Genomic DNA, 15,517 nt, shown 5'->3' with positions numbered 1-15,517 from the left:
ATTTTAATTTTTGGGCTAACTATCCCTTTAACTGTTTAATCGACCCATAATTTTAACAAAAATTCTATAACTTTTTTCAATGCTTAATGTTTTAACTAAATTGCACTAAACACATTTAAATGCGCATTTCATACTCTAAATGCCTCGTTCAGAAGTCGCATCACACTGAAGTTGTTTTGGTAAGCTACATATAGGTAGGTTGAAAGCATAAAGCATTTGTCATTCCTCCATTGCAAATCTACTAAACTATCCCACATTTGCATGTTTTTCTATTCATTTGAGCAGCAACATGTGGCAAGAGCAGCAGCATCTCCAGACGTCTGTCATATGAGGCACTTTGGATGGAGCGCAGGAGGATGCGCACGAGGACCTGCCAGATCTATACTTGACACTATAGAAGCATAAATATATGTCTCAGATAATCTCCTAGCTGTTTAAGACGGATATAACAGTAAGTTTATCATGGCTGGTCCTCAGAGCGGCTCAAACGTAACGCGTAATTTCACAAATCAGTTTGTGCAGCCGCCGTGGCGCGTCGCGATTTGGTCGGTCGCGTACAGCTCCGTGTTGGCGGTCGCCGTGTTCGGAAACCTCATCGTTATTTGGATCATTTTGGCCCATAAACGGATGCGCACTGTGACCAATTATTTCTTGCTCAACCTGGCGTTCTCCGACGCCTCGATGGCCGCCTTCAACACGCTCATCAACTTCATTTACGCCACGCACGGAGAGTGGTACTTTGGACAGGTTTACTGCAAGTTCCACAACTTCTTTCCCGTGACCGCCGTGTTTGCCAGCATTTACTCCATGACTGCGATTGCAGTCGACAGGTGAGGCTGTTTATGATTAATTCATATTTTCATCGTTCAGTAGCATATTCATCATTCACACAAACCTACGATGGGATACTTGATTCAGGGTTCTCGTGGGAATTTTACACACCTAGGAAAAGTGGCTATATAATAAAAGTCTATAAAAGTATAGGCTGATATCAATGCCAAAATATATAACACAAAGAGGACTGTAAAGCATTAATATAGGCTAAATTCCATGTAGAATTTTATGAATTCCAAATGCGTTTGCATAGACATTTGTTGGAATTCCTTAATGACCTCGAAATAATGTCATCAGGCTGTAATTCGTCTTCATGGATCTAACTGGAATTGTAAAAATGTTAATTCTAGACTTGGAAAAGTGTAGAAAATAGTCTATAAAAATAAATAATTTAAGAACTAAAATGAGTTTGTAAATTATACGGAAGCACACTTTTTCTGTATATTCAAGTCTCTTCTATCAGTTTATGTTAAAATATGAACAAAAATAGCATGCCTGAGAGCTATTTAAATATCAGAATAATATTCAATGTGCACACCAAAATTAAAATTGAACAATAAATGTGTTAAAATTTTGTTGTTGATGAGTCAATATAGGCTACATTTCAAGTCATAAAGTGGGCTACTTTTGGTTGATTTTGTATTTTTTTTATAGAAATAATCAACATTTCATTCATTTTACCTTGTTTTTAGATGTTTGGTAGCTGCATGTGAATATAAAAACCTTACAAACCAGCCTCTGTAAAATGATTTTCTCTCCTCACACATGAACTATATAGCAAGACCAATCAAATCCTTTACATGTCAAACGCTATTTTGGTAAGTTACAATGATTGGATCTTGAATCTTGAGAACTATGGCAACCCATAGTTTTTAACAGGAATACGAATCAAGTCTTCATTAAAGACTAGAAAGTTGTGGGAATTCATTGCGCAGAAGGTGTGAGAATCCTGTTGGTTTACTGATGAAAAATTGGCCTGCAGGGATGGAACAGCACACGGAGAGGAACAGGCTTTTAGGACCACCAGCGAGGCTTCTTTCTTCCTCTTGCATATCCATCTCTAATCTCCTCAGGGAGCTCATAAATTGAACGTCTTCCGTTTGACCCCTCTGTCATTTAACTGCAATGAAAAAGAGGATACTTCATTTCCTGCCCATGAACATGAGACATACAGCACAGACTGCTGCATTTTATAGGATCAAAACATCCCATAGGTGTATACGGCAGCAGGATTTATCTGCATTTATTGAGCTATAACCTGTTCATTTTCAGAATTACGCAGGCACTATTCATAGGTTAGTCATGATTGCATCTAATGAAATGAGATCTGGGATACTGATCTGCATGATCCAGAGCATAGGGGGGCTTTTCCTTCATTAAAAGATTACAAGCTCAGTCTGTGGCTGTGCGGGAGCCAAAGAACAACACTTCATCTTAACTCTGTGTAATCTTTTGCCACGCACGAGTGTTTATCCATATGCTGCCTCCCATGTTTGTTCCTATTATCAAAAAGTTTGACTTCGGACAGGCTTGTGTGCCATTCAGAATTTAATTGTACATAATTTGTGAGTTTGTACTGAGGCAGCAAACATGATGCAGAATTTAAATTTAAATGTAAGTGGTATTAAAATAGCTTTTATTAATGCACTGTAAAAAATTTATTGTAAATGAAACTTGAGAAAATTATTCCAGTCTTTCGACTTAAAAATGTCACATTGAATTCAATGTGTTGCATGCGGTTTTTTTTTAATTATTTGTAAAAACTGTTTCTGACTGAAAATTGTTACAAAGTAAATCCTACACCCTTTTTTACATGGATTACCAATAAAGATGTCATCATGCATAAACATGAGACATTATAAACTATCATTATTTGAAATGCCACCTACAGGCCTTTGTGATTAATTTATGCATATTTCATTATATTTTCAATAAATTCACTTACAGTGGAAGTGCACATTTCAAATTTGATACCTGCTACAGATCTCAAAATAGTTGGGACATGGGGCATGTTTACCATTTGGAGCATCTCCTCTTCTTTTCAAAACAGTTTGAAGACACCCGGGCATCGAGGTTATGAGTTTCCTGGAGTTTTGGTATTGGAATTTGGTCCCATTCTTGCCTGATATAGGTTTCCAGCTGCTGAAGAGTTTGTGGTCGTCTTTGACGTATTTATCAGAATCAGAATCAGAATGAGCTTTATTGGCCAAGTATGTTTACACATACGAGGAATTTGCTATAGTGACAGAACAGCAACAGGACAGGACACAGATAATAAAGAATAATATACAAATAACCAAATAGGCAATGTACAAAACAGCAAAAACACAATATATAATATAGACAATTATGTATGTACAGGTCTGATATGTGCAAATTTGAAATGAGAAAAAATAAAAATAAGTGTGGTGGATAAATAATGTATAATAGTGTTGTGTGTTCCGCGTTTATTGTTGAGTGTTCATGAGATGGATTGCCTGAGGGAAGAAACTGTTCCTGTGTCTGGTCGTTCTGGTGCTCAGTGCTCTGTAGCGTCGACCAGACGGTAACAGTTCAAAGAGGGAGTGTGCTGGATGTGAGGGGTCTAGAGTGATTTCTCCAGTTTCTCTGAACTTTTTAATGATGTTATGCACTGTATATGATGATATTTGAAAAGACTTTGCAATTTGAAGTTGAGGAACTTTTTACACACTCTTTCACAGATTGGAAAGCCTCTGCCCATCTTTACTTCTGAGAGACTCTGCCTCTCTAAGACATCCCTTTTTATAGCTAATCATGTTACAGACATGATGTCAATTAACTTAATTAGTTGCTAGATGTTCTCCCCGCTGAATCTTTTCAAATTTTCTTGCTTTTTCAGCCCTTTGTTGCCCATTTATGTTCTCTATGTTCTATTGTGAATAAAATATTGGCTCATGTGATTTGAAAGTATTTTAGTTTTCATTTTATTCAAATTTAAAAAACGTCCCAACATTTCCAGAATTCAGGTTGTAACTCCGATTGTAACTATCCCTAAGAGAGTGACAGCAAATTTTACATCTTTCTGTCTTTTGACCTATGTAACCTTTTTTGACCTATTTGTTTTTTTTCTCTTTTGTAAAGTCATAGAAACCTTATTGTGGATATTTCCTTCAAATGAAACACAAAAATGTAATCTGTTGTAGTTTCCTTTCACAACTATAGAAGTCTACCCAACCTTGATGACATTCCTTTCTAAGAGCTCTGGAAATGGTAAAAGGTTTCATTAAACTATGTTTTTTTTAAATGCAGGTACATGGCCATAATTCACCCTCTGAAGCCCCGTCTGTCAGCTACCGCTACTAAAGTGGTAATTGTCTGTATTTGGGCCCTGGCGGTGATTTTGGCCTTCCCGCTGTGTTTCTACTCAACCACGAGAACTATGCCTCGCAGAACCATCTGCTACGTCGCCTGGCCGAGACCTTCTGAGGATTCGTTCATGTAAGAGATCCATTTGTTCCTGACAAAAATCCCAAATCAGTCACTAATGAGGTGGATTTCATTCAGAATTCTGTCTTAGAAGCCAGATGCGTGTGCAGAAAGCAAGACAGCAAGCTTTCGTCTGATGATTTCACACCAGCTGATTGTTTTTTTCTTCTACTTGATTGTAATTTCTGTACAGCCTGCGCTTCTCAGGCTTTGCTTCCACTGCTCAAACATTGATAATGCTCTTTTTGGCTTTACATTGCCTGCTATCTTCACACTAAGTGCCATCTGCCAGTGAGGCGAGAAAACCAAACACATTACCTGTTTACCAGTGGCCAAATGGTGTGTAAGAAGTGTAAACAGTCTTCCGGACTCACAATCCAAATTTATTGTCTAAACACCCAAGCCCCAAGCATTGGATAGGTCTACTTGGGTTTATCATTTGGTGTGGTCCATAAAAGCCACTTGTTTTTTCACAGTGGCTTCCTGTCCTCTCTCACCTGTGCAGGTATCATATCATAGTAACGGTGCTGGTGTACATGCTGCCCCTAGTGGTCATGGGTATCACCTACACCATAGTCGGGGTGACACTTTGGGGAGGAGAGATTCCTGGAGATTCATCGGACAATTATGTTGGACAACTGCGAGCCAAAAGGAAGGTGAGAGGACATACCAATATATATTGTACACAATTTTTCCCAAAGTTTTTGTCAAAAGGTTTGGGACTACATATGGTATGCTGTGGTCAATGATCAAATCTGTGACTTTCAGCTTGTAGAGATACTTCATACTTCATATACTTCAAACAAAATCGAAGAACGAACTGATATGACGTCATTTCGAACAAAATCAGGCTGGAATGAAGTTTGTTTTGAGTTCCTTTTGGGATTTCGAAACAGCTCACCAAAGCGAACTTTCTGGGGGATAATTGTTGAAATGACTTAGAACCAAGTTAATTATAGGGCAATAATTAGAAATAGGTTTTACAGTATAAATTGAAAATGAGAATTGAAAATTAAACGCTAATTCAAAATGTGAAGAAATATGTACAAAATATTAAAATACTGCTCACTGCATGGACTTTCATTGCATGGATAAAGTCTTTTAATGAGAACTTTATATTCAAACTTAACTTCCTCGCAAAGTTCTCTTAGTTACGAAGAAACGTTCTTCCAGTAATGTTTATAGAACATTTGTTTAAAATGATCTGTGCTTGATAATGTTCTTAAAACATTACCAAAAAACATAATTCAAGGGATGTTTCTCTGAAAAATGTTATTTGTAATTTTAAAAAATGATAAAATGTAACACTCATTTAATGTTTTCACTAATGATCGCATAAACATGAAAAAACATTTAAAAAAACTGGATATTTTGAATCTTCAGAGAACATTCTGAAATAATGTTTTCATAACTGAATGTGAACATTATGAAAATGTTCATAGAAAATATGTTTTTTAGGAATTGACTGATTTCGTGTAACCTCTGTCCTCAGTAGGAGCTTCAGAATGAGGTGACTAAAGGACAGAGTTTAAGAAATGAGTCCATGCATTTGTAAATCATAGAAAATAATCTATGTATTTACTCTTACCTGTCCTGAGGGAATCTCACTGCATTGCTATATTTATTTAATATTTTTCCACAGATTAAGGTCATGTCTGGTTTATCTGGCAGGTCAGCCCTGAGCTTTTTGTGAGCTGTAGCATTCAGACATGTGCTTTCACATGTGGGACAGTGATAGGTCCCTCTCAGGGATGAATCTAGGACAATTCATCTCATATTGTGGCAAAATGGTTCATATTAATGACTGTGATCTATGTAATCCAGTACTTTTGTTTTTGATGCAGAGATTATGGAATCGTTTCAAATATAACCGCAGGATTAAAGCACTTGTTAACTCGCATCTACACAACCTCGCTTCCCAAAGCCCATTCATTCTTTTGAAGAGCCTCCTGATTGGCTAGAAAGGTGACGGAAGGATTTCAGTACGTTTCAGGAGTGTGAACTCTTTCACAGATTCTTGATGGGAAAGAAATATAAAAAATTGCACATGTGAATTCTAAGCATTTTCTTTCTTTGTTCCATAAAACTAAAAGGAAAAAGAGAAATCAGTTTATATAGTTATCAGTAACTTTAATAGAGCATTCATTCAAAGTTATCCAGCATTTAATAATGCTCTTAAAATATTTACACAAAAATATTTACACGTTATTTATATACCATTTAAGTTATTTTTTCTGAAATGGTTTTCTTAAACCTTTTTTTTTTTTTAAATGTTACTAACTACTTTCAAAAGTCAAAAGTAATTTAAAGTAAAAAAGTAACATTCAAAAGTCATTTAAACTTTTTTTTTAAAACTGGACATTCTGAAACTTAATGGGAATGTTATCCAAATGTTCTTAAAGCATTTAAATGCATAAACATTTGCACAGATGAATTATCAAATTATCAGAATTTATTTGTTTCATAAAACTAAAAAAGTCTGTTTATATATAAAAATGTTATATATATAAATAAATGTTAGAAATAAATGGTACACACACACACAAAAACAAATATACAGCATTTATATATATATACTCAGAGCTGGGTAGTAACTGATTACATGTAATCTGGATTACATAATCAGATTCCAAAAATTAAGTGCTTGTAATTAGAGTAAATTACATTTTAAAATACTCGTAATCAGAGTAAAGTTACTTTTTTATTGATTACATATTATTCACACAATAGCAATACATTATTCATCATTTGTTGATTCTCTCTAATTCCTCTTTTTTTTTCTTTTAAATTTTCCTTTCTAAAATAGTCCACCACTTATATACACTCAGAAAGTTCAGTTTTGTGGAGATTCACACATAGACTAGTCATTAGTCAGGTGGCGATACGGCATTTGACCAATGGATTTACAAAAATCATTTCAGGTTTAAGAAGTCTTTCAACAAGTGCATCAACTACTGATGAACACATTCATTTTTATTTGAATTATCACTCTGTAGGTTTTTTAACCATGTATTACTATGTATTATCAAAAGGCTTCTTATTTGACAGACATTCTCAAACTTTTTGTCATCAGTCATGGCCTAATGGATAGAGAGTTGGACTTGTAACCCAAAGGTGGTGGGTTCGAGTCTCAGGTCCAGCAGGGATTGTAGGTGGGGGGAGTGAATATCCAACACTCTCTCCACCCTTAATACCACGACTGAGGTGAGACCCTTGAGCAAGGCACCAAACCCCCAACTGCTCCCCGGGCGCCGCAGCATTGGCTGCTCACTGCTCCGGGTGTATGTTCACTACTGAGTGTACACTTGGATGGGTTAAATGCAGAACACAAATTCTGAGTATGGGTCACCATACTTGACCACACACCACTTCCCCTTTCCTTTGACTTAATATATTTACTTTAAAGGGGTGGTCAATCAACAATTCTGTAAAAGACAATATCTCCCTTTGCATTGAACTTTGAGCATCTTAACTTTGCAGATGTTGTTTATGCTCAAACAACAACATTACACACTAACTAAAGTTAAAAAAGTTAAATCATAATCAATGACCCCTTTAAGTACCTCTGAGAGTAAAGAAAATAAATATTTTAATAATTAAGTATCACATTTGCATGTTCACGGTTCTCTGATATTTGTTAATTAATGGTCATATGGTGTGCAGGTAAACATAAAATATTTATTCTTTTTTAGTAAGTGAATTATTTTGATTGTTATTGCAAGGAGTGAATTTATTTACTTATACAATTAATTCTGAGGAACTCAGAAACTCAGGAACTCTCGCAAAGACAGATGCCATGCAATGAAAACCATAAAACTAATCTGGAGAAGAGATCTCCAAAGAGAACAAACAACACCACCCTGACCAAACTTATCTCCTTGATCATTTACGACCCCCTTCCTCCTCCTCCTCCCCCCTGCCATCTCTGCCTCTCCCTCTTTTCCCCCAAAAGGTTACACTCAAAGTTCATCTAGAATATTCATATGCCACAAGTGTTATGTTGTTTTTTCCCTTTCATATTTGGTATCATTTTAAAGGTCTCCGTGCTATTGGTAAACTGGCCTCAATTTCACAGTAGTCACTTATATTATGAGAAATACTGAATATTGTGTTCTGCTGAGGAGGGTGTGTGTCCCCCTTTAGGAGTCTGCGGGAATGTTTATCCATCTTCATCCAGGCGCGACCCTGGAGCACTAGAACCAAAAACACCAAAAGGTCTCTTATGTTTTTACAAATGATCTGAAGCTTTGTTATCTGGGTATATAAGGGAAGTGATACTTGGCGATTCTGTAGCCAGATCAGCCCGTAGTGTGGAGTGTATTTCATATGTTCCATACTATGTATCTTCTTGAAGTCAGGTATATATTTTACTCTTAGATTCATCTTTGAACAACTGATGTTATGTATTTTCTTATTTCTAAATTGGCTTCTAATTATTTTCATTATGTAATTGGCATGATACAACTTTAACTGACTAATAATAAATTGTTATATTTGATTTATTCTGATCCCTTCTGAAATCATTTTTTTCTAGTAGATTAGAGTTGTAGTCTAGTGTTTCCACAAATCTGCGTCCAGGACAGATCATACTTAAGTGAATGAAGCGGGGGCTCGTCATTAGGGATCTTCTGATTTCTGTCTGTCACTGACTTAAGTTACAGTTTTCGAGGAAAAAATTGCACTTAAACGTATTATAGTCTCCCTGTATCCTCTAAATAACAGAACTGGCGAGTTTGTGCCGTGCGTTCACAGTTGGCCGAGTGAATTGCTAAGCGACACTAGGTCGCTAATGAACAAATAATTGAAAGTATGGGATTTCCAGAATAATCAAATAATATACAATCAATATCTGTGATCAGTTTTTAATTAAGAATATTGCATAAATTTAACGATCACGTGAAATTGGAGTCAGATTGAACATGGCGCTAGACTAAAATTGAAACTAAATCCAGATAAATTCAGAGGCGCGAGTAAAAGTAATCTAGCACTTCATATCTTTCCCCATTGTTTTTGAAAACTAAACACTTTGTAAACTGCCACCTCTGTTGTTAATGTTCAACATATTCCAGCTATTGAATCTGAAAACATCCTACAACAATCCTTTGTTCTTTTAGACTCGGGATCCTTTGCTAACTTTAGTGCTTGACAACCTTAAAAAAACACTCACAACGTCTAAAATGGCCTCATTAATTTGCGCATAATTTGACACGGACCTGTTGGAAAAGACAAAGAAATGCCGTCCGTCATCAGTCAATGAACACTTTCATTTGCACCTTGTCTGTAAAAAAGCGACAAGAGTCTTGTACCCTGAAGAGACCTGCTGTACTTGATGAGTAATGAGACGCAGTGGAGCCTTGTGAATAATTGCTGATTGACTGTTACACAAAGCAGAGAAAGGTTAGTTATGACGTAACCCTAGCAGTGGATACAATGAGCCACAGGAGGCAGAAGTGTCAGAGAACCTGCCTTTTTGTGCTAGTTTGACACAGGTTTAGCTAAAGTTTATTAAGGTTGCATTTGAATCATATGAATGGTCTTCAATCAGTGTGAAAGTACATTGTCTTCAGGAGGGCAGGTGAAAACGACCTGGCTGTCATGAAGGTACAGCTAGTTTTCTACTTGGCGTGTGACTGACTAGATGTCAAGCCGAAATTTATCACCCTATTACAACACCATTCATGATGTTCAGCTAAAGGGATTACATTAGACTTTCATAAAAACTGCATTTATCATAAGTGTACATGTGTCACATGTGCATCACACCTTCTGTAGATTATTTGCTTTATATATAAATTTCTTTGATCCTTTGACCCACCCTAAGGTCACTCATCTATCTATCGTGCGTACCTGTCTGTCTGTCTGTCTGACAAAAACACAACAAAATTACTAAAAATTTAAAATGGAAAATATGCAAATATACTTATACATACTAATACAATACACACTACCATTCAACAGTTTGGGATCAGTAAGAGGTTGTATTTGTTTATTTTTAATACTTGGATTCAGCAAGAATGCATTCATTTGATGAAAAGTGACACTAAAGAGATTTATAATGTTAATGTTATAATGAAAGTAAATGTTGTTCTTATTATCTTTCTATTTATCAAAAAAAAAAAAAAAAAAAACTGGGGGGAAATAATTCCTGAAATCCTGATTTTTTTTTATTATGGATTCCATAAAAATATGAAGCAGCACAACTGTTTTCAACATTGATAATAATCAGAAATGTTTCTTGAGCATTAAATCAGAATATTAGAATGATTTCTGAAGGATCATGTGACACTGAAGACTGGGGTAATGATGCTGAAAAGTCAGCTTTGATCACAGGAATAAATTCCATTTTACGATATATTCACATAGAAAAAGGTTATTTGAAATTTTAATAATTTTTCACAATATTACAGTTTTTGCTATATTATCAACCCCAGTTTTTTGAACAGTAGTATATGCAGACAGCACTGCTGTGCACAATAGATTTTGACAATGATCATAAATGTTGCAAACTGAGTTTGAACACCTCATATTTGTCTAAAATACTGAAATAGTCTCTTCCTGTCTAATGAGTGAGCACTTTGTGCCTTGTACTTTCTAGAATGTGCTGAAACGCGGGCCAGATGCTGCTAGTCAGAAGTCAGGCTGTGTGAGATGCGAGGTTGTTCAGTGTAACAAGAACAAATGACTCCTGGACCCCTGAACAGTCTGCTCCGTTCTCTCCACCTGATGCCAGTAACAACAAATCAAAAGACCATTCAGTATTGTCCTTTGGTGCCATTTACATATGAAATATGCAATTATGTACTTTTCGTCACTCTGCAATTTCCTCTGGTGTTGCTCTTTCATGATAAAAAAACTACCATTAAATTGAGGTTGACTCACTTGTCTGATGACCAGTGCAAAAGCTTTCAGTGTGGTGCCAAATCACCATCTGACACGTTTCCTCTGGTCATTCATTATCAGTTTCAGGTTTGATTTTTTGTTCCCTGAACAATGGCAGCAGATGGTTTTGAGGTGGCAGATGGAGACTTCAAGCAGACTGCGAGCTGAGCCATGACGTTTCCTGATGCTGTTATCTTCCAGAACACAAGAAGCCGAAACTCATATGTTTTGCTGGCATATGCTTCATGTTGTGACTCTAAATGATCTCTTCTCAGGTGGTTAAGATGATGATCGTGGTGGTGGTGACCTTTGCCCTCTGCTGGCTGCCCTATCACATCTATTTCATTGTGACTGGCGTAAACAAGCATCTGAACAAGTGGAAGTCCATCCAGCAGGTGTATCTGTCCGTGTTGTGGTTGGCCATGAGCTCCACCATGTACAACCCCATCATTTACTGCTGTCTGAATGGCAGGTAATGAAACACTCCTATACTAATACACAATCAAGCTCCAAGATTAAACTTTATTCCATTCTACCAATGGAGAAATGTTCTGGCCATAAAAGTTTTCTCTTTCTTTCTTTCTTTCTTTCTTTCTTTCTTTCTTTTTTAGAAATACACATATATTTGATAAATATTTGTAAAATATTATTTACATATAAAAAGTATTGTTCTTTTGAATATAAAATTTAAAAAATAGTTATGAAAGCATTAGTTACTGGCAAGTACGTTGGTCTTATTTAACACACACACACACACACACACACACATATATATATATATATATATATATATATATATATATATATATATATATATATATATATATACATATAGTAATAACATTTAATATATTAATATTAAATTCTTATATATATATACACACACACACACACACACACACACACACAGACATGCATATATTAATGCATTATTTATTATAAAAAAGTATGAAAAGTACAGTTCTTACCAGTCAACTGCTAGTAACTTGGCCTTGTTTAATAAAATACTACTACTACTACTACTACTAATAATAATAATAATAATAATAATAAATATTTTTATTAAAATAAATGGTTACATTTAATTAAATATTTTTAAATATTTATTTGTAATAAAATTGTTACTATAGTAATATTAAATATACCAATATATAATGTTAATATACTGAATTATAAAATATTATGTTTTATTTTTTAATAATATATTTAATATACCATTTTAAATGATGAATATATGTTATTTGTAAAAATAAATAAATACATAATACATTTGTAATCTTTATTATTTGAATATTAAAAAGTGTCATTCTTAGAGTTCTGCTTTATATATTCTTGCAGATCCTTGACGAGTAACTTGGTCTTGTTTACTTGCAAAACCTTTTTACTCACTGTACTTACTGGTGCTGGCAAATATTAATTTTGGACCATCTACATAATTCATATACATACCAGATCTATTATCCTAGCTCATTATGAAGTTATTATTAAGAATTACAAATATATTAATTATAATATTTTGAGATGAACTAGTAATGTATTTCAATGAGAAGATATTTTTTTCCGAACCTCCAGATTTAGGGCCGGTTTCAAACGGGCATTCAGGTGGTGTCCCTTCATCCACGTATCCAGCTACGATGAACTCGAGCTCCGTCCCACCCGTCTCCACCCACGCAACCAGAGCAGCATGTGCACCCTGTCCCGCATCGACACCAGCGTCCACGGCGACGACCCACGCCGCAGCAACCGCAAGAGCACCAAATCCCTACAGTGTCAGGTGGAGGTCAAAGATGAAAGCACAGCAGCGACTAAACTTTGTCTTCACAGAGAGCCCACGTTCGCAACCGAGCAGCTCAGCTGAAGTGGTTCTGTTAGAGGTGCTCCATAACAGACATAAAACAATGTGAATACATCCACAGGTGTTGTACAAATGACATACTGAGACATACATTTCAGAGTGTACATTGAAACTAAATGCACGCAAACCTGCAGCATGATGAAGTAACACTGCCTCCATGTGGAGAACTGTGAATGTTTTCAGTGTAGTCTAGCATACTATTCAATGCATGCTGCCTAGTATATACTGCATACTGCCTGCTTTTTTTCTTGAAATACAACACAACATAGTACATATTATGCAATGATAAACATTTAAAACATGAAACCATAGTATGCTACACTACAGATTCATCACCTCATCATGTTGCATGATTATCTAAATACAAATTTGGCACATTTGATTCAGTTTTGTTTTTTAAATTACTTGCATCTTTCAGATAATGCTGAAATTATGCTAAAATTCATAGTTGTGATTCATTTATTTCAGTAGAATTGGACTGTCGAGTGTTTCCTGCACATTTTAACAGCTGTTTATCTTTGTATCACATGCACATGTGCATTCTGTGCATTTAGCCAGCACTTCTCCTTCTGCATGAAAGTATATTTCAGTTTGATCTTTTGTAAGGGAGATTGAATTCAAAAGTTGAACGGAATGTAAATTGTACTGTAATAACACATCTGAGCCAACAAACATATAGCCAGACGTGTGCTGTCAGATGAATCGGTGTCATGAAGCAATGTCAGGAAAAAAGGAGCTAAGTGATTTTAAGTAATAGTGACAGAAATAATAAGCTTTGTTCAAAATTCGTAAAACCAATCTAACATACTGGTGCACAATGCTCTGGCTGTTTCGTAAATAAGATCTAATGAATGTATATAAAAGACTACAATAACTGAACTGTGTCTTGTTCACGTTTCATATATTACAGTATGTGCTGTATTTATGATGTACTGTAAATGTTAACACCACTGATAATGTGCATAATATGGTTTGTATTGTACATAATGTTCAAAGTTAACTTTTTACTACCTAAAATCACCAACGTATAGTACTGAAAATGGATGTAGTAATATGCTTTTTACGGTTAAATGCATTGATGATATTTTTCCAGCTTTTACGCCTGCTTAAACTAAAGATATTTGTGAAAAACTAATCATGTTGGTATGGCCACATTGTTTTGATGTTGAGCATAAACACAGATTCATTAAAGTGAACGTCAAAAAATGAGCAAAACTTTTTTTTTGTTAGAATCATGTTCTTTGCAAAACAACATTTGACTTGTTTAAAGCAATGAACTGGCACGGCGGTTTTGAAGCTTTAGCACAAACATCACCAGTCAGGGGTCATTATTAAGTTGAAATAAAATACGTGTGACTTATTTGGACTATAAGTTATAGGCGTATTATATGTAGGCCTAGATCTTTCTTTTGAGCTCATCATGCATTGCTTATGGTTGCTAAACTCAGTGTTAAAAATAATGCTGGTGCAGTTAAAGTCACGTGTCTACTTTGGACTATTTCGAAATCAAAATTCATTCTTATTTCCTTGATTTTTTTTTTTTTTTTAGATTGATCAAGCGTGCGATGGTTTTGAAAACCACTATAAATGAACCGAGGCACGTTCATTTTTGGCATATAACATGTTGTTTTAAGTCATTGCAACCACTAGATGGCGCAATTGTCTGTATTTTTAATTCTGTGCTGGTGAAAGCAATTTTGAAGGTTAAAAACCCTCCAAAACATTTCGGCTAGGAACACATTGTTCCTACAGCCGCTTAAATCCAGTGTCAAGTTATTGTTTATGTTGAATTTTGAAGGATATGTTAATTTCCTTATGTAAACACTAAAATATGCAACAGATAAGAACTTCAACGTTATGAAGAAGAGAATTGTTCATATTTAGGATAATGGTTAATGTTAGACTGTATGATTGCAAAATCTATTCTCATATCTCTTTTTTAGTACAATGCAAAAGGCATGTTTCACATGACTTCCTGTTTATCGGCAGTACATCCCTTACTCAAAATATCTCCCCTGTTGTACATCCCTGTTGAATGAACCTCTGCCCAGCTATTGACATCTAAACTGGTAAAAACAGGAAAAACAACCCTTACCGCTACTTGGCATAAAAAATATATATTTGTATGCATGCATCAAAGCTATGCTTGCGGTATGGAAACATCAACACTCTTTGAAAGCAAAAAAAAAGTAATTTGTATGTTTGTTTTGCTAGGACCCTCACAAATGCATCATTTTATGCACCAAATGCCTACACATTTGGTGGGTTTTTTGATAAATGGGAATGTACCACATCTGGGTGTCCGGGGTGGATGCTGAGTTCAGTCTGTCACGTGTGCACATGTACTTTATGACCCAACCCCTCCCATACATCCATCCAAACACAGCTCACATATAGTGTAGCGTCACACCAGTGTCTGCTCACACAGACCGTCTGGGAGAGCATCGATTTATGTGTTATTTTGGTCTCCTCTCACTAACCTTCAAGGTCTTTACAAAGTCA

The 15,517-nt window shown here is 35.5% G+C and overlaps 1 protein-coding gene across 1 annotated transcript; it reads left to right on the top strand.

Moving 5' to 3' along the window:
* Positions 1 to 322: 322 nt before the first annotated feature.
* LOC306873498 (neuromedin-K receptor-like) lies at positions 323 to 14,215 on the top strand. Its single transcript, XM_079422830.1, has 5 exons — positions 323 to 830; positions 4,105 to 4,293; positions 4,787 to 4,937; positions 11,436 to 11,632; positions 12,733 to 14,215. The coding sequence occupies exons 1-5, from the start codon at positions 463 to 465 to the stop codon at positions 13,016 to 13,018; spliced, it is 1,191 nt and encodes a 396-aa protein (XP_079278956.1). The 5' UTR covers positions 323 to 462; the 3' UTR covers positions 13,019 to 14,215.
* The last annotated feature ends 1,302 nt before the right edge of the window (positions 14,216 to 15,517 follow it).

Source organism: Barbus barbus, assembly GCF_936440315.1.
Source record: "Barbus barbus genome assembly, chromosome: 8".
Lineage (NCBI taxonomy): Eukaryota > Metazoa > Chordata > Actinopteri > Cypriniformes > Cyprinidae > Barbus > Barbus barbus.
The sequence above is the reverse complement of the archived record's forward strand: the minus strand, read 5'-3'. Positions and strand labels throughout refer to the sequence as shown.